At 46.2% G+C, this 24,002-nt stretch overlaps 1 protein-coding gene across 1 annotated transcript in view; it reads left to right on the forward strand.

Annotated features, from left to right (window-relative positions):
- The first annotated feature begins 9,127 nt into the window (after positions 1–9,127).
- NLRP1 (NLR family pyrin domain containing 1) overlaps positions 9,128–24,002 on the forward strand; it is a 31,557-nt gene continuing 16,682 nt past the window's right edge. The window contains exons 1-7 of the mRNA XM_052657890.1: positions 9,128–9,169; positions 9,740–9,796; positions 10,819–10,978; positions 12,108–12,275; positions 14,693–14,884; positions 18,604–20,221; positions 22,550–22,720. Of these exons, the coding sequence (XP_052513850.1) occupies positions 9,128–9,169; positions 9,740–9,796; positions 10,819–10,978; positions 12,108–12,275; positions 14,693–14,884; positions 18,604–20,221; positions 22,550–22,720 (2,408 nt within the window). The remainder of the gene's footprint in view (positions 9,170–9,739; positions 9,797–10,818; positions 10,979–12,107; positions 12,276–14,692; positions 14,885–18,603; positions 20,222–22,549; positions 22,721–24,002) is intronic.

The raw sequence follows: 24,002 nt of genomic DNA on the forward strand, positions 1-24,002 counted from the left end.
GAAGATTTTAAGGAGGCCAATTTTCAAAAGTTATCTGGCTTTGGGGTCAAGTCTTAGTAATTTGAATATAAAAAAGAAAGGTCACTTAACCCTAGTGGAGTGAGAGGTATGATTACCTTCACACATTAAGTTTTAATAGCACCTAGTATTATTTGAATGAAGTGGGTTTTTTAACATGCTCCTAAAAGGCCCTGAAGCATCAGGAAGGGAGCAAAGATCCAACGCACTGCAGATAACTCTGAAAATTCAAACCTCAGAAGGAGTGCGTCTATGGGTTCTCTGCTAACCAAACAGGATGCTGTTTCAACACACAGAAAGTATTTGAGTGCCATCTAATGGCCAGAGAGAGCAGCTGCTTAGGAAAATAAAAAGAGTTACGCATTCCATGTTTGTTATTGTTTAGTCGCTAAGTCACATCCGACTCTGTTGTAACCCCATGGACTATAGCTCTCCAGGCTTCTCTGTCCATGGGATTTCCCAGGCAAGAATACTAGGTTGCCATTTTCTTCTCCAAGGGATCTTCCCAACCCAGGGATCGAATCTGCTTTTTCTGCATTGGCAGGTGGATTCTTTACCCCTGAGCCACCAGAGAAGTCCACTATTTATGACTACCAATGCCAAAGATGGAGAAGCTCTATACAGTCAACAAAAACAAGACCGGGAGCTGACTGTGGCTCAGATCATGAACTCCTTATTGCCAAATTCAGACTCAAATTGAAGAAAGTAGGGAAAACCACTAGACCATTCAGGTATGACCTAAATCAAATCCCTTATGATTATACAGTGGAAGTGAGAAATAGATTTAAGGGTCTAGATCTGATAGATAGAGTGCCTGATGAACTATGGAATGAGGTTCATGACATTGTACAGGAGACAGGGATCAAGACCATCCCCATGGAAAAGAAATGCAAAATAGCAAAATGGCTGTCTGGGGAGGCCTTACAAATAGCTGTGAAAAGAAGAGAAGCGAAAAGCAAAGGAGAAAAGGAAAGATATAAGCATCTGAATGCAGAGTTCCAAAGAATAGCAAGAAGAGATAAGAAAGCCTTCTTCAGCGATCAATGCAAAGAAATAGAGGAAAACAACAGAATGGGAAAGACTAGAGATCTCTTCAAGAAAATTAGAGATACCAAGGGAACATTTCATGCAAAGACGGGCTCGATAAAGAACAGAAATGGTCTGGACCTAACAGAAGCAGAAGATAATAAGAAGAGGTGGTAAGAATACACGGAAGAACTGTACAAAAAAGGTCTTCACGACCAAGATAATCGCGATGATGTGATCACTAATCTATAGCCAGACATCTTGGAATGTGAAGCCAAGTGGGCCTTAGAAAGCATCACTATGAACAAAGCTAGTGGAAGTGATGGAATTCCAGTTGAGCTGTTTCAAATCCTGAAAGATGATGCTGTGAAAGTGCTGCACTCAATATGCCAGCAAATTTGGAAAACTCAGCAGTGGCCACAGGACTGGAAAAAGTCAGTTTTCATTCCAATTCCAAAGAAAGGCAATGCAAAAGAATGCTCAAACTACCGCACAATTGCACTCATCTCACATGCTAGTAAAGTAATGCTCAAAATTCTCCAAGCCAGGCTTCAGCAATACATGAACCGTGAACTCCCTGATGTTCAAGCTGGTTTTAGAAAAGGCTGAGGAAACAGAGATCAAATTGCCAACATCCGCTGGATCATGGAAAAAGCAAGAGAGTTCCAGAAAAACATCTATTTCTGCTTTATTGACTATGCCAAAGCCTTTGACTTGGAGGCTCACAATAAACTGTGGAAAATTCTGAAAGAGATGAGAATACCAGACCACCTAACCTGCCTCTTGAGAAATCTGTATGCAGGTCAGGAAGCAACAGTTAGAACTGGACATGGAACAACAGACTGGTTCTAAATAGGAAAAGGAGTACGTCAAGGCTGTATATTGTCACCCTGCTTATTTAACTTCTATGCAGAGTACATCATGAGAAATGCTGGGCTGGAAGAAGCACAAGCTGGAATCAAGATTGCCAGGAGAAATATCAATAACCTCAGATACACAGATGACAACACCCTTATGGCAGAAAGTGAAGAGGAGCTAAAAAGCCTCTTGACGAAAGTGAAAGAGGAGAGTGAAAAAGTTGGCTTAAAGCTCAACATTCAGAAAACGAAGATCATGGCATCTGATCCCATCACTTCATGGGAAATAGATGGGGAAACAGCGGAAACAGTGTCAGACTTTATTTTGGGGGGCTCCAAAATCACTGCAGAGGGTGACTGCAGCCATGAAATTAAAAGACGCTTACTCCTTGGAAGAAAAGTTATGACCAATCTAGACAGTATATTCAAAAGCAGAGACTACTTTGCCGACTAAGTTCCGTCTAGTCAAGGCTGTGGTTTTTCCTGTGGTCATGTATGGATGTGAGAGTTGGACTGTGAAGAAAGCTGAGTGCCGAAGAATTGATGCTTTTGAACTGTGGTGTTGGAGAAGACTCTTGAGAGTCCCTTGGACTGCAAGGAGATCCAACCAGTCCATTCGGAAGGAGATCAGCCCTGGGATTTCTTTGGAAGGAATGATGCTAAAGCTGAAGCTCCAGTACTTTGGCCACCTCATGCGAAGAGTTGACTCATTGGAAAAGACTCTGATGCTGGGAGGGATTGGGGGCAGGAGGAGAAGGGGCGACCGAGGAGGAGATGGCTGGATGGCATCACGGACTCGATGGACGTGAGTCTGAGTGAACTCCGGGAGATGGTGATGGACAGGGAGGCCTGGCGTGCTGCGATTCATGGGGTCACAAAGAGTCGGACACGACTGAGCGACTGAACTGAACTGAACTGAACCAATGCTACACAACGCATTGAGCTGCTTTTCTAGATACAAAAGAGACAAGACTCGGTTAAGATCTTAAGGAGAAGGGACACGGTTCTCTACCCTCTGCTGTCCCAGGTCCTGTGCTCAGCACGTTCACCTTTGTTCATTTAACCATCACAGTACATTGAGACTTAGCTGTCCTTTCCTCACTTTACATACAGGATTCAGAGACAGGCATTGCCCGAGGTCACAGTCAGGTAGAAACTGAGCCAGCCTCAGGACCCAGACCCAGAAGGCACCGGAAGAGGAAAAATCCTTGGGCTGGGTATCCAGAGACCTGGCCCCCACCCCCAGCTTACCCACTGACCTGCTGTGTGATTCGAAGTCTTCCTCTGCTGGGCTCCCATACCCCGTCTGCTGGCCTTGTCAATCTGCTAGACCTTAAGGATGAGCCCAGGATTCTCAGCTTCACATCTGACAGGTTGGGGGTGCTAAAGCTCATGTGCCCACACCCCAGGACACATGCCCTGGCAGCCAAGGGGAGGTAACTGGTGCACTGAGAAAGTACCTAACTCTGTTCTGCTCCATCATCAATCAGCCTCCCTCTGCCTGGCCTTGGCCTCCAAGACCTGGAATCTCACATGTTACCCAGAATTCTAGAAGCCCTCCCATGATAAAATAATAAAGATAAAAGATAACTAATAGTACTTGCCTGGCGGGCCAGTGGTTAAGAATCTGCCTGCCAACGCAGGGAACATGAGCTCAATCCCTGGTTTGGGAAGATTCCATATGCCTCGGGCAAGTAAGTCCCTGCCCTACAACTAGGGAACCTGCCCTCTAGAGCCTGTGCTCTGCAACAAGAGAAGCCACCACAATGAGAGGCCTGCACACTGCAACTAGAGAGGAGCCCCACTTGCCGCAACTAGAGAAAATCTGCAGGCAGCATCAAAGAACTGGCACAGTCAAAATAAATTAAAGCAAATAAATATTTTAAAAGGTAACTAATAAGGACCTACTGCATAGCAAGCACATGGAACTCTACCCAGTATTCTGTAACGGCCTATATGGGAAAAGAATCTTAAAAAGAGCAGACATACGAATATGCATAACATTCACTGCTGTACAACAGAAACTTATGCAACATTGTCTGTCAATTATACTACAATTTAAAAAAATTTTTTTACTCCATTGTATATTCTTGCCTCCTTTGTCAAAGATAAGTTGTCCATATGTGTGTGGATTTATCTCTGGGCTTTCTATTTTGTTCCATTGATCTATATTTCTATCTTTGTGCCAGTACCATACTGTCTTGATGACTGTAACTTTGTAGTAGAGCCTGAAGTCAGGCAAGTTGATTCCTCCAGTTCCATTCTTCTTTCTCAAGATTGCTTTGGCTATTCGAGGTTTTTTGTATTTCCATACAAATCTTGAAATTATTTGTTCTAGTTCTGTGAAAAACATCGCTGGTAGCTTGATAGGGATTGCATTGCATTTGTAGATTGCTTTGGGTAATATACTCATTTTGACTATATTGAGTCTTCCGATCCATGAACATGGTATATTTCTCCATCTATTAGTGTCCTCTTTGATTTCTTTCATCAGTGTTTTATAGTTTTCTATATATAGGTCTTTAGTTTCTTTAGGTAGATATATTCCTAAGTATTTTATTCTTTTCGTTGCAATGGTGAATGGAATTGTTTCCTTAATTTTAAATCCACACACATATGGACACCTTATCTTGACAAAGGAGGCAAGAATATACAATGGAGTAAAGACAATCTCTTTAACAAGTGGTGCTGGGAAAACTGGTCAACCACTTGTAAAAGAATGAAACTAGATCACTTTCTAACACCACACACGAAAATAAACTCAAAATGGATTAAAGATCTAAATGTAAGACCAGAAACTATAAAACTCCTAGAGGAGAACATAGGTAAAACACTCTCCAACATAAATCACAGCAGGATCCTCTATGATCCACCCCCCAGAATTCTGGAAATAAAAGCGAAAATAAACAAATAGGATCTAATTAAAATTAAAAGCTTCTGCACAACAAAGGAAAATATAAGCAAGGTGAAAAGACAGCCTTCTGAATGGGAGAAAATAATAGCAAATGAAGCAACTGACAAACAACTAATCTCAAAAATATACAAGCAACTTCTGCAGCTCAATTCCAGAAAAATAAACGACCCAATCAAAAAATGGGCCAAAGAACTAAATAGACATTTCTCCAAAAAAGACATATGGATGGCTAACAAACACATGAAAAGATGCTCAACATCACTCATTATTAAAGAAACGCAAATCAAAACCACAAAGAAGTACCACTTCACACCAGTCAGAATGTCTGTGATCCAAAAGTCTGCAAGCAATAAATGCTGGAGAGGGTGTGGAGAAAAGGGAACCCTCCTACACTGTTGGTGGGAATGCAAACTAGTACAGCCACTATGGAGAACAGTGTGGAGATTCCTTTAAAAATTGCAAATAGAACTGCCTTATGACCCAGCAATCCCACTGCTGGGCATACACACTGAGGAAACCAGAATTGAAAGAGACACATGTACCCCAATGTTCATCGCAGCACTGTTTATAATAGCCAGGACATGGAAACAACCTAGATGTCCATCAGCAGATGAATGGATAGGAAAGCTGTGGTACATATACACAATGGAGTATTACTCGGCCATTAAAAAGAATACATTTGAATCAGTTCTAATGAGATGGATGACACTGGAGCAGATTATAGAGAGTGAAGTAAGCCAGAAAGAAAAACATCAATACAGTATACTAACACATATATATGGAATTTAGAAAGATGGCAATGATGACCCTGTATGAGAGACAGCAAAAGAGACACAGATGTGTAGAGCGGACTTTTGAACTCTGAGGGAGAGGGAGAGGGTGGGATGATTTGGGAGAATGGCATTGAAACATGTATACTATCATGTAAGAAACAAATCGCCAGTCTATGTCCGATGCAGGATACAGCATGCTTGGGGCTGGTGCACGGGGATGACGCAGAGAGATGTTGTGGGGAGGGAGGTGGGAGGGGGGGTTCATGTTTGGGAACGCATGTACACCTGTGGTGGATTCATGTCAGTGTATGGCAAAACCAATACAGTATTGTAAAGTAAAATAAAGTAAAAATTAAAAATTAAAAAAAAAAATTTTTTTAACTGAAAAATAAATAAATATTTGGTGTTTGAATCTAGTTCTCAGCACACGGATCCTAAAACCCTTGGAACCTCTTTATGATGTGTGTTTTTCATGCTAGCAAGGTGACTGGGGTGGAGGCCCTTCGATCACTTCAGAATGAGGGCTGGTCCCAGAATAGTAAATAGGTCTCCAGGGATAAAGGCTGAAGATTGAATTAACCTCCAAGGCCAATGACTTAATCAGTCGTGCCTACATAATGAAACCTCTCTAAAAACATGTCAATGCAGATGAATGGATAAAGAAGCTGTGGTACATATTCCATTGTATTGATGCAATATTACTCAGCTATGAAAAGGTATGCATTTGTGTCAGGTGAACCGAGTTGAATGAATCCAGAGACTGTTACACAAAGTAAGTCAGAAAGAGATAAACAAATATTGTTGATGAATGTATATGGAGCCTATTATACAGAGTTAAGTAAGTCAGAAAGAGAAATATTGTTTATTAACAGATATATATGAAATCTAGAAAAATGTACTGACAAACCTATTTGCAGGGCAGGAATAGAGATGCAGACATAAAGAAGGGACTTGTGGACACTCAGGAGAAGGAGAGGGTAGGAAGAATTGAGAGAGCAGCATTGAAACATATTACCATGTGTAAAATAGATGATGAGTGAGAAATTGCTGTGTAACACAAGGAGATCAACCCAGCGCTCTGTGACAACCTCGAGGGGTGGGGTGGCAAGGAGGTTCAAGAGGGAGGGGATACATGCATACTTATGTCTGATTCATATTGCTGTACGACAGAAACCAACACAACATTGTAAAGCAATTATCCTGCAATTAAAAGTAAATTTTTTAAAAAATGTCAACTTTACCATGTGTATCACTAATTGGCTATTCCCCACTTGTATCCTTTACAAGAAACTGGTAACTAAATTGTTTTCCTGAGTTCTATGAGTTGTTCTAACAAATGATCAAACCTGGGTAATCTCTTCAAACAGAAAAGTAGAGAACCCAGGAAACCCCATTTGCAACTTGTGTATGAAGCGGGGGGTGGTCTTGTGGGACTGAGCCCCATCAACCATGGCGTCTTCACTTACTCTGGGTAGTTAGGGTCAGAAGTGAACTGAGGACTTCCCTGGTGGCACAGTGTATAAAAATCTGCCTGCTAATGCACGCAACAGGAGTTCAGTCCCTGGTCCAGGAGGATCTCAGATGCCTCAGGGCAACTAAGCCCATGTGTACCACAACTACTGAGCCTGTGTTCTAGAGCCTGGGAGCCACAGCTACTGAAGCTCATGTGCCTAGAGACCAGGCTCTGCAACAAGAGATGCCACAGCAATGAGAAACCCAGGCACAGCAATGAAGACCCTGAGCTGCCAAAATAAATTTTTCAAATCTTGAAAAACAAACAAAGAAAGGAAGAAGTGAGTTGAGTTGGAGGAACCCTAGCTGGTATCCAGAATGTTGGTGTTGGGGGGTGGGAAAAAGAAAACTCTTCTCTCTTGCTATACCTCTTGCCATAGAGTCCTCCACTGTGCTTATTAACCATTAAAAAAAAAAACTAACACTTATGTATAACATTTTTAAAGGTTACTAAAAGCATCAAGGCTATATATTGTCACCCTGCTTATTTAACTTCTATGCAGAGTAAGTACATCATGAGAAACACTGGGCTGCAAGAAGCACAAGCTGGAATCAAGATTGCCAGGAGAAATATCAATAACCTCAGATATGCAGATGACACCACCCTTATGGCACAAAGTGAAGAGGAGCTAAAAAGCCTCTTGATGAAAGTGAAAGTAGAGAGTGAAAAAGTTGGCTTAAAGCTCAACATTCAGAAAACTAAGATTGTGACATCTGATCCCATCACTTCATGGGAAATAGATGGGGAAACAGTGGAAACAGTGTCAGACTTTATTTGGGGGGGCTCCAAAATCACAACAGATGGTGATTGCAGCCATGAAATTAAAACACGCTTACTCCTTGGAAGGAAAGTTATGACCAACCTAGATAGCATATTGAAAAGCAGACATTCCTTTGCCAACAAAGATCCGTCTAGTCAAGGCTATGGTTTTTCCAGTAGTCATGTATGGATGTGAGAGTTGGACTGTGAAGAAAGCTGAGTGCCGAAGAATTGATGCTTTTGAACTGTGGTGTCGGAGAAGACTCTTGAAAGTCCCTTGGACTGCAAGGAGATCCAAACGGTCCATTCTGAAGGAGATCAACCCTGGGTGTTCTTTGGAGGGAATGATGCTGAAGCTGAAACTCCAGTACTTTGGCCATCTCATGCAAAGAGTTGACTCATTGGAGAAGACTCTGATGCTGGGAGGGATTGGGGGCAGGAGGAGAAGGGGACGACAGAGGATGAGACGGCTGGATGGCATCACTGACTCGATGGACATGAGTCTGAGTGAACTCCGGGAGATGGTGATGGACAGGGAGGCCTGGCGTGCTGCGATTCATGGGGTCGCAAAGAGTAGGACACGACTGAGCGACTGAACTGAACTGATTGTGACAAAACCGCTTACGCCAGAACTCGGTAGCTTAAAACAACAGATATTTGTCCCTTCACAGTTTCTGTGAGTCAGGAATCTGGTGGCTGTTTAGCTGTCTCTGACTCAGTATCTCACAAGCTGTAGCAACTGTATCAGCTGGTGCTGAAGTCGTCTGGAGCTCCCCTGAGGCTGGAGGATTCACTTCCAACTTACTCTTGTGACTGTAGGAAGGAAGCTTTGGTTCCTCTTCTCGCGGACTCCTGTATCAAGACACTGACAACTCGGCAACTGGTTCCTCCCAGCACGAGTAACCCAGCAGAGACAGGGGCTCAGGATGGAAGCCATCGTTGTCTTTATGAATCCTTTTATAATCTGAATTTAGAAGTGACAGACCATCATTACCTCCAAAATAGTCTCTTGGCCATACAGTCTAATCCTTGTACTACATAGGAAGGGGCGTGAAGAGTCACAAAGAGTCGGACACGACTGAGTGACTGAACTGAACTGAACTGAACTGAACTGAGGAGCTTTTGGGCTTCCCTTGTGGTTCAACTGGTAAAGAATTTACCTACATTGCGGGAGACCTGGGTTCAATCCCTGGGTTAGGAAGATCCCCTGGAGAAGGGAAAGGCTACCTACTCCAGTATTTAATTGGAGCCTCTTTGCAAACCTATGATGTCTTATTTGATAGATGAGCAAACTGAGGTTCAGAGAAAGGTATCAGTCACACGAGGAGTCAGTGAAGCACCTTAGGCCTGGTCCCCTCCAGCCCAGGGCGAGTTAAGGCCAGAAACCATTACACAACAGGAACTGAGTTAGGTAACATCGTGCCTCTGCCAGGAGTCTCCAACCCTGAGGATTCTACAAAAAAGGAAGAAAGTCCATGCCTACTCCCCAGAGGCCTGGATTTGCTGAGATGCGGCAGGGTTGTTCCGCTTTCAAGCAGAGATGTTTACTAGCTGCGTGCCAAGCTGCTCACAAAGCAGGCAGCCCCCTGGGCCTGCAACACACACCCTGGTGCCCCTCCTAGCATGGCAGGATGTGCAGTGGGGTTCAGGAAGCCCTGAAAACTGAGAGGCTGCAGAAGATGCCTGTCCTGACCCCCCTCTCTCAGGCTGCACTCTCAAGTGGGTCCTTTTGGTGACTCCCATGCCTGCTCTGACATGGTGAGGACTGTTCTCCCAGGTCAGTGACCCAGAGCCAGGAGAGATCTGAGGAGACTTGAGGACAGACAGCTCTGAACTCAACCCTTGGCTCTGAAAGCCCCTACCTCCTGTCCACATCAAGGCTTGGTCCCAAGTGTCCAAGTCCCAGGAGAAGGAAGACTCCGAGGGACACAGAACAGTAAGTGCCCAGCGCATCTCACCCACCATCCCAGCCCTGCCCCTTCACCCTCCTGACCGACCTCACGCTCCACCCTGGCACCCAGGAAGCTGACCTCTTCCAGTGTCTCCCAGGCCCCCTCTGGACCCCCCTCTTCCTATGGCTTTTCCTCCCACTCCTTTTCCCCTCCCTTCTCCCAACAAAGTCTATCAGCAGATGCCCTGGGGTTTTATAAAACTGATTCTAAATGCTGAATAGGAGTTTGCCAGGTGAAGAGCAGTGATCCCCATGAGAGTCCTGCATTGGTAGGGGTCCAGGAAGTGGCTATTCTCTGCCTTCCTGACTGTCCTCACCAACCCGACATCCACCCTCTCCCCGTAAAAATCCCTGCTGTCTTTAAAAAAAAAAGATGACCTGAGAGTTGCCAGTCGAGTTTTATTGAAGGCAAAATGAGGACTGCAGCCCAGAAGACAGCATTTCAGATAGCACTGAGAAACTGCTCCAAAGAGGGAGACAGAGGAAGGTCAGTACCTATGTGATTTTGATAAAGGGGGAGTTCATGCAACCTGTATTTGCAGGCTTCTGCTCGTCACGAGGAGCATACCTCCCCATGAAGGATTTTAGTGCTTTTCTAGATGAGAGGAGATGCAAGAACTGGGCTCATAAAAATCAGCTCCAGAAAAGACCTAACGCTCTGAAGACCTGTTGTGCCAGGTTTTCCTTGAGCACAGAGGGCCCTATTCCTGATCTCCGTCCTGAACTCCCTTCAGGGGATGTTAAAGGTCAGCAGCTGCAGCAGCATATGATTTAATCCTTGTAGAGGTAGACAGCCAGTGCCCATGGCAAGTGCCAATTTATAGTTGACACCCCCAGGGTCCCCCAGCCCAGCAGCGCTGGCTAGTGAAGCCCGGAGCATGGAGGACTTGGAAGAAAAGAAGAAAGAGAGGCTGAAGGAACGGGAAGAGAGGCTGAAGGAGCTCCGGCTTCGGCTGTTCAATAAGGAGCCCCGGCTTCGGTTGCCTGATAAGGAACCCTGCTTGCAGTCTCCTGAGGTGATCCATGCTCAACCAGAGAAGCCAAGGAGCCCCAAGATCGTGATCAAGAAGGTACAGCTCAGGTGCAAGGCCAGCTACACCAAGGGACCGCACATGAACAACCAAATGGCATGCACCAAGACCCTCGAAGAGACAGACTTGAATTCAGGTGCTTACAAAGCCTCCTCTGCCCACTGTCAATCTCCTCACCCCCCCACCAGAGAACCCACACACACACACCTTCCCCTGGGCGGTGATTTAGGACTGCCCGATCAGGTGGCATCCAGACCTAGGCCAGCCTGCAGCCAAGAGGCTTACTGGGGTGGGGAGGGGAGGTTGCTGGATTCCTCTTCTAGCCAAGTGGATCCCTAGGATCCCGTGTGGTCCTCACAGGGCCTGGAAGGGGTGCTCAGAGGGCCAGAGAGGGAGGAGGCTGGAATTCAGAAGGGCAACTGGAAGGGAGGGTTGGGGGTTTCATGCCCGACTCCTAAGCAGGCACTTGCCTGGCCTTGTGTTATAAGCACGGACTTGGGAACTGGGCACTGCCACACTGGGCGAGTCACTTCACTGCTCTGTGCCTCTGTTTCTACATCTGTAAAATGGGAGAGTAAGAGCCTACCTCCTTGGACTATGTAAGGGTTAGAGAGATAGTCCATATTAAATATTTAGCACAGAGTCTAAGAGTCTAGTGGTGTTTTATTCCGACTCTTTGCGACCCCATGGACTGTACCCCACCAGGCTCCTCTGTCCATGGGATTTCCCAAGCAGGAATACTGGAGTGGGTTGCCATTTCCTTCTCCAGGGGATCTTCCTGACCCAGGAATTGAACTCGGGTCTCCTGCATTGCAGGCAGATTCTTTATCGACTTTGCTATGAGGGAAGCCCCTAAGACGTAGTAAGTACTCAAAAACAAACAAACAAAAAAAAAAAAAAATAGGAGCTCTGTTGCTACTGTTGCTGTCACTGCAGTTATTATTATTAATCAGCAGCCCTGGGAGGTGGGACTCTTCACCCCACCAAGGAGAGGCGCACAGAGGGGGCTCAACTTCCATGAGGAGGTAGAAAGAGAGTCAGGACACAGACACAAATCTTCTGGACCCCGAATCAGGATAAACCCTCCAGCAGCATCAGGAAATCATCCTCCTACAAGAGGCAGGCTGCAATGGTCTCCCTCTTGACCTCTGTTGGTTGAGACAGAAGACCTCTCTTGTTCTTCTTGGCTGGAGAACCCAGGCCTCAACCCTGGCTCCTGCCCCTTCCCCTGGCAATCCTCCAACCTGTTTGTCTGCTCCCCACAGCCCTGTCTTCCTCATTCTCCCACTCACCAAGTGCACCCAACCTGGAGTCTCCTAGCTGGCCCACCTCCACTGAAGTGTTGAAAGTCTGCAAGCCTAAGCAACCAGTGCTCAAGCAGTCAAAGAAACGGAGTCCGAGCCCCCTAATTTTGGCATCGGGATATAGGAAAGGTGAGGCTTGCTGAGGGGCCCTGAGGCGTGGGGTGGGGGGCAGCTTTGAGGCAGCCAGTGAGCTTGTAACTCCATGCAGACCCAGTCAGAAGAAACTACAGAAGGCTGGAGGAACCAGGAGCCAGGGTGGTGGGCACAGTGGGCCTAAAAATGATCTTTCAGGAGCGTCCCTCTGCTGAGACTGCACTCCTTCCAATTTGATAGGCGGGGACGCTGAGACTCACACCAGTCAGACAGTGAATCTCCCCCAACCTGGTGCAATGTGGTCCTTGCCCAGGCAGAGCTCAGCTCACAACCTCAGTGGACTATGAAGATCCTGGGGTTCAGGGTGGTTTAAAAAGTTCCAAGGAGGACTCAGTTCTCCAGATAAACCCCAAGAGAAGGGTAGGCTCACCCCTCAGCCTAAGCCGGTTCCCTCTCCTGACTTCTCTTATTTTGGCCTCTATCATCCTGAGTCACCCAGGTTTCAAACCCCAGCCACACCCCGGCCTCTTCCTCTTCTCATCTCAGTATCAAAGTGCAAGTTCACACAGCATCTGAAGACAGAGCCAGGGCTGGAGCCTGCTGCTGCTGCTGCTGCTAAGTCGCTTCAGTTGTTTCCGACTCTGTGCAACCCCATAGACGGCAGCCCACCAGGATCCCCCATCCCTGGGATTCTCCAGGCAAGAACACTGGAATGGATTGCCATTTCCTTCTCCAGTGCATGAAAGTGAAAAGTGAAAGGGAAATCGCTCAGTCGTGTCCAACTTTTAGCGACCCCATGGACTGCAGCCTACCCGGCTCCTCTGTTCATGGGATTTTCCAGGCAAGAGTACTGGAGTGGGGTGCCATTGCCTTCTCTGGGGCTGGAGCCTAGAACCACCCATATCCTGATGCAGTCATTTCTCCCTCCATCTGCTGCTGCTGTTTGAACGTCCCCATCCCCAACTTGGGCTTCCCAGGGGGCGCTAGCAGTAAAGAATCCACCTGCCAATGCAGGAGATGCCAGAGACATGGGTTTGATCCCTGAGTTGGGAAGATCCCTGGAGGAGGAGATGGCAAGCCACTCCAGTACTCTTGGCTGCGCTGGGTATTCGTTGCTGCACACTGGATTTCTCTCACTGTGGCAAGCGGGGGCTACTTTGCATTGCAGTGCTCATGCTTCTCACTGTAGTGGCTTCCTTTGTTGCAGACTACAAGCTCTAGGCTCACAGGCTCAGCAGTCGTGGCTCTCACGGCTCACTTGCTCTGCGGCATGTGGAATCGTTCCAGACCAGGGACCAAATCTGTGTCCCCTGCATTGGCAGGCAAATTCTTACCCACTGCACCACCAAAGAAGTCCCTTCCCATTCCTTCTATGCCTACTCTCACCACTCTACTCCCAAGCCTCAACAATGATGGTCACAAGCTCCACTGCCCTCAGTTTCCACCCTGACTTCACCCACTTGCTCTATGACACAGAACAAATCACTTCATCCTCCTGTGTCTCAATTTCCTCATCTGATCTACTCAGTTTTCTACTCTGCACACCAACCCAGGCCACAGTACAGAATTTACACATCTCAAACTCCACACTAAAATAACCCATGTGCGCAGAAGTTCAGATATATGATATAGACTCTACAAGATGTTGTAGAAGAAAAGTGTTAGACTTTGTACGTCTCTCTGCCCACAAAGGTCCCCTCTTGTGCCCCCACCAGCTTTCTTCTCTCTTGTCCTTCCCCACACACACTACCCAGTCTCACTGACTCTTCCGTTATTGAAGACACAGAGCAGCTCCCCTCTGCCCCCAACTTGCATATCCTGAGTTTCATTGTCTGGCAAAACAGTGTATGAATAAAATGATAAAGCATTTAGCGACTTCCCTGTTCATCCAGCAGCTAAGACTCCACTCCCACTGCAGGTGAACCAGGTTCTTTACTGGTCAGAGAACTACATCCCACATGCTATCACTAAGAGTGTGTATGTCACAACTGAAAAAACCCACAAGTCGTAATTGTAATTATCTTCTATTTTTTGTCTGGGTATTGATTGTGAAAACTGATAAACAACTTTTATTACTTAAAAAAAAAAAAGACAAACCCACAAGCTGCAACTAAAACCCGGTGCAGCCAAATAAATAAATAAATATTAAAAAAATTTAAACAGTGCCTGGCAATGAAGAGGACCCACCACTTTAGAATACCACTTAGTAACTATTTGTTGTTGCTTGAAATGGGCAGCTTAACTCCCTTCCCCAAGTGGTTTATCAAAATCTTTCTACCTGAGAGAGGAAGTTTCAGAGCATTAAGAGGATTAAATTGTACCTCTATCTTTGTGATTTTAAAAATTGGATTACCAACACAATCTCACAGGATTTTTGTGAGAATTTAAAATGTATGAGCCTGAAATCGATGCTCAATAAATGGTTCTTTCTTTCCTGTCTTTCTCCCCTGAAGACCTTTCCCTAAGCATTCGCCAAGGTTTTCCAAGTTCCCCATATCATGAGTCACCAAGCCAAGAGTTACCCAATGACCCCACATCCACCGCAGTTCTGAGAGTTTGTGAACTCCCACGTCCAGAGCCCAGAGAGAAGGAGGGTCCTGGGACTGTATGGCCACTGGTTGAAACATCTGAAAACAGCTGCACAGGTAAGGCCCTGCTGAGCTTCCAGAAAGGGGTGGTGAGGCAAAGACATGGATGGGGGCCAGGTTGATATACTAAGCAGAAAGGGTCTGGTAGACCTCTGAGACCTCTCTCCTAAAATCCTATTGCTGGGACTTCCCTAGTGGTCCAGTGGTTAAGAATCTGCCTGCCAATGAAGGGGACCTGGGTTCGATTCCCATTCCAGGGAGATCCCACATACTGCAGAACAGCTAGGCCAGTGCACCACAACAACTGAGGCCCACACGCCCGAGAGCCCATGTTCTACATCAAGAGAAGCCACTGCACTGAGAAGCCAGAGCCCCCCAAAACAAAGGGTAGCCCCTGCTTGCCACAACCAGCAAAAAGCCCACAACGCCATGAAAACCCAGTGCAGCCGAGAATAAATCAGCACAACTAATTTTAAAAAAATTTAAAAAAGAAATCCTTCTGCCAGAATCTCTCCACCTGCCTAAGGCACTGTTTCCAGGAAGCCCCTGGAAATTAAAATGCAGGAGTATTATCCAGTACAGGAGACACATCACCTGGTTAGTGGACAGGCACTGGCCTAGAGTCCATTTCTGCTGAGCTTCTCAGCCCCCAGATGGCCTGGAGCAAGTCAGGTGCACACTGTCTCTGTGCCAGGCTCCATGCCATGTGCTCTGCTTGCACAGTATAAAATTTCATGACCATTCCAGGAGATGGATGTTATTATTATTCCACCTTGGAAATAAGAAGACTGAGGCTCGAAAATATAAACTCTCAGAATGGCAGAGATGGAATTCAGCTTCCACTCTCTCTAATGCCACTGCTGTTGTTCCGTTGCTCAGTCGTGTCCAACTCTTTGCAACTCCATGGACTGGAGCACACCAGGCTTCCCTGTCCATCACCAACTCCCAGAGCCTACTCAAACTCATATCCATCGAATCGGTGATGCCATCCAACCATCTCATCCTCTGTCTCCCCCTTCTCCTCCTACCTTCTATCTTTCCCAGCATCAGGATCTTTTCCAATGAGTCAGCTCTTCGAATCAAGTGGCCAAAGTATTGGAGCTTCAGCTACAGCCTCAATCCTTCCAGTGAATAGTCAGGGTTGATTTCCTTTAGGATTGACTGGTTTGATCTCCTTGCTGTCCAAGGGACTCTCAACACCACAGTTCAAAAGCATCAGTTCTTCAGCACTCAGCTTTCTTTGTGGCCCAACTCTCACACGCATACATGACTACTTGAGAAACCATAGCTTTGACTAGATGGGCATTTGTCGGCAATGTCTCTGCTTTTTAATATGCTATCTAGGATTGTCATAGTTTTTCTTCCAAGGAGCAAGCGTCTTTTAATTTCATGGCTGCAGTCACCATATGCAGTGATTTTGGAGCCCAAGAAAATAAAGTCTGTCACTGTTTCCACTGTTTCTCCATCTATTTGCCATGAGGTGATGGGACCAGATGCCATGATCTTAGTTTTGAATGTTGAGTTTTAAGCTAGCTTTTTCATTCTCCTCTTTCACCTTCATCAAGAGGCTCTTTAGTTCCTCTTCACTTTCTTCCATATGGGTGGTGTCACCTGCATATCTGAGGTTATTGATATTTCTCCTGGCAATCTTGATTCCAGCTTGTGATTCATCCACCCCAGCATTTTGCATGATGTACTCTCGGTATAAGTTAAATAACCAGGGTGACAATATACAGCCTTGACACGCTCCTTTCACACACTTGAACCAGTCTGCTGTTCCATGTTTGGTTCCAAATGACACTATCCACACATTTAATGTTCCGCTTCCTTTGTCATCTACAGGCTTCCAGGTGGTGCTAGTGGTAAAGAACCCACTTGCCAATAGAGGAGATGTAAGAAAAGCAGGCTTGACATCTGGGTCACGAAGATCCCCTGGAGGGAGAAGATCCCCCTGGTTTTATGGCAAGCCACTCCGGTATTCATGCCTGGAGAATCCCATGAACAGAGGAGCCTGGTGGGCCACACAGTCTTTAGGGTCATAAAGAGTCAGACATGACTGAAGTGGCTTAGGACATGCACAAGGCATCTTCTTAACATTGATCTCAATGATGAGTGAAGTCCCTTTTGAAATCTGAGAGATGTTTTGTTAAAATGATCCCTTCCACACCCAGGTAGGAGTATACTTGTAGAATTCATGGTCCTAAAATGTGACCCAAGTTGGAGATGAATTAACAGACTTAATTAATCATAACTTTTCCCATTCCGGGAAGGAAAGAAAGAAGGAAGGAAGGAAAAGAAGGAGGGAGGGAGGAAGAAAAAGAAGAAAAGAAGCAAGAATTTTGTAATATGTAAGAGGCATCTTACCAAAACATACAAAAGCAATAACCTTAAACATGAAGAAGTAAATATGAAAGCCAAGAGGCTAATTAGCTGTTACCAAATAACATTCATTGATTCTGAGCATCCTAGCAACCAGGGCAAAAATGGAAAGACAATGGGTTGGTTCAGTTCAGTTCAGTTCAGTCGCTCAGTCGTGTCCAACTCTTTGCGACCCCATGAATCACAGCACGCCAAGCCTCCCTGTCCATCACCAACTCCCGGAGTTCACTCAGACTCACGCCCATCCAGTCAGTGATGCCATCCAGCCATCTCATCCTCGGTCGTCCCCTTCTCCTCCTGCCCCCAGTCCCTCTCAGTCACTTTGTCATGTCCAGTTCTTTGCAACTCCATGGCAAGCACAGTCCATGGGATTCTCCTGGCAAAAATACTGGAATAGGTTGCCATTTCCTATCCCAGGGGATATTCCTGACCCAAGGTTCAAACCCGAATCTTCTCCATTGGCAGGTGGATTCTTTACCACTGTACCATCTGGGAAGCCCTGCTCAATAGAATGGAAAAGACCAATTCAGAAGAAATACATCTTTTCCTAATGCTGAATTCTTTTTCTTTGGCTTTTCCAGCCAAGATTGAGGCATGATTGATAAATAAAATTATACTATGTTAAAAGTGTACAGATTTGATATACATTGTGAAACAATTACTACAATCAAGTTAATTGACACATCCATCACCTTGAATACCTTTGTGTGTGTGTGTGTGAGGGGAATGCTTGTGATTTGCTATCTTAGCAAATTTCAAACATATAGTATGGTATTATTAGCTATCATCATCATACTGTACATCAAAGCCTCAAAAATAATTCATTTTAAAATTGAAAGTTTGTATTCTTTTATCAACATCTCCCAATTTCCCTCACCCCCTCATCCCTGGAAACCATTATTCCTCTCTCTGTTTCTATAAGGTTAAATTTTTTTTGTTTTTAGATTCCACATATAAGTGATACCATACGTATTTGTCTTTCTCTGTCTGGCTTATGTCACTTAGGATAATGCCCTCCAGGTTCATCCATGTTATCAAAAATGTCAGGATTTCCTTCTTTTTATGGCTGAATAATATTCCATTATAGAGAGATAGGTAGATACCTAGATCAATAGACTATATCACCTTTATCCATCCATTCATCCACTGAAACAACTTAGGTTGTTTCGTATCATGCTTCTATATCATGAATAGTGCTGTAATGAATGTGGGAGGGCAGATATCTCACCAGCCTCTCTACTGTTTTTCTAGTCTCTGTTTCCTTTATTTCTGAATCAGCAGCCAGCACAGCATGTGGCTTGAGCAGGTGCAAAAAACAGTTGTTGAGTATTGGAAGGAGAGACAAATGAAAAAACTATCCTATACCTTTATGTTTTATCTCTCCCTCCCTTACTTAGGAAGCAGAGAGAGATACCAGTATCAAAGGAGAGAGACACCTTACTCCACCTGGTCATGGAAAAATGAAGATTTGCACCCAAAATTTGTGCAGTTGCTACTTCTACACACTCCTTACCACAAAGACTACGAGTCCTTGAACCAGGAAAGCTGGGATCACGGGGTGGTTGAGGAGCAAGGGCATTTGATTGAGGTCAGAGACTTATTTGGCTCAGACCTGGGTCCCCAGGAAGGGCCTCACACAGTCGTATTGCATGGAGTTGCTGGAACTGGGAAGTCCACACTAGCCAGGCATGTAAGAAGAGCCTGGGAGGAGGGCCAGCTATACAGAAACCACTTCCAGCGTGTCTTCTACTTCAACTGCAGAGAGCTGGCCACGTCCAAGCTGACAAGTCTGGAGGAACTCATCACAAAAGACCAGTCTGCCACTGCAGCTCCCGCTGGACAGTTCCAATCTCAGCTGGAGCAGCTGCTCTTCATCCTCGATGGTTTAGATGAACTGGAATGGGTCGCAGAGGAGCAGAGGGCAGAGCTCTGTCTGAACTGGAGCCAGCAGCAGCCCGTGCAGACACTGCTGGGCAGTTTGCTGGAGAAAACCATATTTCCAGAGGCATCCTTGCTGATTACAGCTCGGACTGCAGCTCTGCAGAAGTTCATTCCTTCTTTGAAGCAGCCATGTTGGGTGGAGGTCCTGGGGTTCTCCGAGTCTTCCAGGAAGGACTATTTCTATGAATATTTCACAGAGGAAAGCCAAGCAACTAGAGCCTTTAGCGTGGTTGAATCAAACCAAGCGCTCTTGACCATGTGTCTCACGCCCTTGGTGTCCTGGCTGGCCTGCACTTGCCTGAAGCAGCAGATGGAGGCAGGGGAAGAACTCTCACTGAGGTTGCAGACCATGACAGCCCTCTATCTGCGCTACCTTGCCCAAGCTATCCAAGCTCAGCCCCTGGGGACTCAGCTGAGGGGCTTCTGTACTCTTGCTGCTGAGGGTATCTGGCAAGGAAAGACTCTGTTCAGTCCAGGGGACCTCAAGAAGCATGGATTAGATGGGGTCATCAACGCCACTCCCTTAAAGATGGATGTTCTTCAAAAGCACCCCACATCTCTGAACTACAGCTTCACTCACCTGTGTTTCCAGGAGTTCTTTGCAGCAGTGTCCTTTGCTTTAGGGGACATGGAGGACAAAAGTGACCATCCTAACAGCACTAGAAGCATGGAAAAGTTGGTAGAAGTGTATGGGATCAATAACCTGTTTAGGGCACCAACCGTGCATTTCCTATCCGGCCTTTTGAGTGAGCAAGGAGCGAGAGAGATGGAGAACATTTTCCAATGCAAGCTGTCTTGGGAGAGAAAGCGGGAGTCACTGCTGCGGCGGGCTGAATTGGAACTCTGGTGTGAGCATTACTCTCTGCAATTGTTTCACTGTTTGTATGAGATTCAGGACGAAGAGTTCCTGACACAAGCAATGGCCCACTTCCAAGGAACGAGAGTGTACATCCGAACCAGCATGGAGCTGCTCGTGTTCACTTTCTGCATTAGATTCTGCAGCCACGTGCAGCGGCTTCAGCTGAATGAGGGCAGACAACATCCAGGAGCATGCAGGCCCACTGACACAGTGCTGTGAGTACCCCTACCCTCTCTTCTCTCCGTCTCCTCTGTTGGCTCCGCCTTCCTAGGCACTGGAATCACTTTCACTAAACTTAACCCCAGGGGTTCAAGGATCGGGGTCTGCAGTGACCACCACGGCAGATCCAACCACCATCCCCCATCTGCCTAAGATCCCCTGCAGGAGGCTCCATCCATGTGACGTGCCCTGCCTGCCTCTGGGTGGGCCCGCTGTGTCCTGCCACTGCTCTCCCTGTCTCTTTGATGACCACCATATTCTCCACCTCCTGTGCTGACCTGCTTTCCCCTCCATGAAGCCCACCTGCCTCTCTTTCTCCCTCATGTTTATCTGTAAGCAACCCCTCCCTCAGCTGCTTCAGACACTCCCCTTGACAGCTGTTGACCATGGCATTGGTCCAGAGATCTCCTCCATCACAAAATGTGTGTGTCTGAAAGGTACATTTTTCCCTGCACATCTGACTTCTCTGTTTGTGTCAATAATGCACTCTTGTACCCCAGGCACTTAGCCTAAAACCCACCCCCCACAACCTGAGTGTGACAGCAGAGTTTTCTCTAAACATCCTCCAACCCCATTAACTTCCCCACCCAGGTTCCCCCACCTCAGTTGCAGTATTGGTCATTTAGTCCTTTTATGGTTTGTTCTGTGAATATTTATCTGGCACTGCTTTTAGGCCAGATCCTCCAGATCACAGATGAACAAACACAACTCCTGCCTCAAAGAATTCAAAACCTGGGGTAGAAGACACACAACCACCTGGTAATTACAACTGAGTATGATGCTACGGTAACAGACGGCAAGGCATGAGGTTGGCTGCAGAAAGAGAGTGTGTGCATGTGTGTGTGCACACACACACGCACACTCAGTCGTATCCCACTCTTTGTGGTTCCATGGACTGTAGCCTGCCAGGTTACTCGATTTTCCAGGCAAGAATACCTGAGCAGGTTGCCATTTCCTACTCCAGGGGATCCTCCTGACCCAGGGATCAAACCCAGAAGTTCTCTTGTGTCTCCTGCTTTGGTGGGCAGATTCTTTACCACTAGCACCACATGGGAAGCCCACAGGAAGGGAGTAATCACACACCAAAAAAGTGGGAAAAAAGTGAAAGTGTTAGTTGCATCCGAGTCTCTATGACACATGGGCCGTAGCCCGCCAGACTCCTTTGTCCATGGGATTCTCCAGGCTACTGGAGTGGGTTGCCATTCCCTTCTCCAGGGGATCTTTCCAACCCAGAGATTGAACCTGGGTCTCCTGCATTGCAGGCAGATTCTTTACTGTCTGAGCCACCAGGGAAGCCCAATCACACACAAGGAAACCAGAAAAGAGAGGAAGAAACGCTGGATTTGGGTTTTTGCTTTTTCAGACTTTTGAGGTTTTTTTCTCACAGCAAAACCCATGTCCATTATAGGAAAATAAGAATATGTAGAGAAGCAAAAAGACATAAATTAATATCAACCAGAAGCCATCACTCAGAAATGACCATCATTAAGAATTGAAGTATATGGTGCTGTTGTATGAAAACTGTACACATCTTAATTATGTTGAGTTAAATAATGCTTCTCAGAGCTACTGTATCCTTCTACTTTTCTGTCTACTCATTCTAGTAATTTTTGAGAGTTTGACCTTGAAACTCCAACTAAAAATCTTAATTTACCTACTTAAAAAATAATTATCATAAACAGTGGAACTATATGTAACTAGATGTATTTGTTCTGTATTTTCCAAGTCTCCTGTAAATGTGTTATCATGCTTTCATAATTTAAAAACATAAAATTTTAAATTTTTTTTTTTAAAAATAAAAACTTTTTTTAAAACACTGAGGTATATGGAATTTCCCTGGTGGTCCAGTGATTAACACTCCATGCTGCCAAGGCAGGAGATACAGGCTCGATCCCTGGTCAGGGAACTAAGATCACACATGCTGTGCAGAGCAGCCAAAAGATTTTAAAAAAATAAAAAATTGAGGTATATCATCTAGTCTTTTTTATGCTGGTTTTCATGGCAAAACTGAGCCACACTGGACATTTTATTTTAGAGTTGGCTGCCCCTCCGCTGCCGCCACGCTGGGCTGGGGGCCCCTCTTCTCTGTGGCTCGTCAGTCTACAGCCCTTGCCGTACTACCCTGAAGTGTTCATCGTTTATGTCTGCTTCCGCCTCCATCTGGAAGTTTCTTGAGGGCGGAGGGAGCCATTTTCCATCTCTTCTATCTGCGGTGTTTGGGGCAGTCAGGGAGGCTGGTCAGCCCTGGGGACGGCACTGCCCGCCGTGCGCCTCCACCCCTGCACACGCTGACCGCGCCTCTCCTGTGCCTCTCTCCCCCGCAGGTTGAGCTGGGTCCCGGCCACAGAGGCCCGCTGGCAGGTTCTCTGCTCCGTTCTCCAGGTCACTGGAAACCTGAAGGAACTGGACCTGAGTGGAAACATCTTGAGCCGCTCTGCAGTACAGAGTATTGGTGAGGCCCTGAGATGCCCTGGGTGCCAGCTAGAGACCCTGCGGTGAGTCTGGCCTGGGCTCTGCTCTGAACAGGGATGGACCGGAGATCTAAGACGGACGCTGACTCTAGGAGGTGGAACTGTCCTCGCATTCAGCAGATACTCATTGAGCCCCTCTCTGGCCCACCACTGTGCCAGATGCCAGGGTCACTATGGCAAACAAACACAGGCAGGTGTCTGTTCTCAGAGAGGTTGCAAAAGACTGACATTAATCAGGGAAACATGCTAATAAAGGTGTGACTACAGGGCCAGATAAGGGTCTCCAGTGGAAAGTGTCCCTAAGGAAGGGACACTTGGGGACTTCCCTGGTGGTCCAGTGGTTAGGACTCAGTGCTTCCATTGCTGTGGGTTTGAGCTTGACCTTTCATTGGGGAACTAAGGTCTTGTAAGCCTCACAGCACTGCCAAAAAAATAAAACTGCAATAAGATATCACTTTATGCCTGTTAAAATGGCTATTATCAAAAAGGTAGAAATCACAAGTATTGGAGAGGATGTGGAGAAAATGTGTGCTTTCTCATACACTGTTGGTGAGAATGGAAATGGATGCAGCCACCATGGAAAAATGGTATAGATATTTTTCAAAAAAAATAAATAAATAATAACAGCACTATCATGTGAGCCAGCTATTCCACTTCTGGGCATTTATCTAAAGAAGATTTTACTTGCGTTGGGCGTCCTGAGGAACTATTCATCATTCAAGGCATTCCTCATACATTTCCACGTCCTTCCCTTGTCGAAATTAATCATTTCTTCTGCCTTCATCTGCATTTGACTTGTCCCGTGGGGCACCATCTACTTTTTAAGTGCCTACTATGTGCCAGACACTACTGTGGGCACTTGGGTACAGCTAGCTCAATGGCACCCCACTCCAGTACTCTTGCCTGGAAAATCCCATGGGTGGTGGAGCCTGGTAGGCTGCAGTCCATGGGGTCCCTAAGAGTCGGACATGGCTGAGCAACTTCACTTTCACTTTTCACTTTCATGCATTGGAGAAGGAAATGGCAACCCACTCCAGTGTTCTTGCCTGGAGAATCCCAGGTTCGGGGGAGCCTGGTGGGCTGCCATCTATGGGGTCACACAGAGTCGGACATGACTGAAGCGACTTAGCAGCAGCAGCAGCGGTAATGAAAATGGGCAAAACTCCTTCTTAGTGAAGCCTACATTCCAGAGGGGATGGGGACAAAAAGTCAAAAGAACAAGTAAAGTATATTGCGTGTGGTAAGGACTAGAGAGAAAAGTAAAGCAAAAAGTAGAGAGTTGGGGCTGGGTGTGCCATTTTAAATA

The sequence above is a fragment of the Budorcas taxicolor genome, chromosome 19 (assembly GCF_023091745.1).
Source record: "Budorcas taxicolor isolate Tak-1 chromosome 19, Takin1.1, whole genome shotgun sequence".
Lineage (NCBI taxonomy): Eukaryota > Metazoa > Chordata > Mammalia > Artiodactyla > Bovidae > Budorcas > Budorcas taxicolor.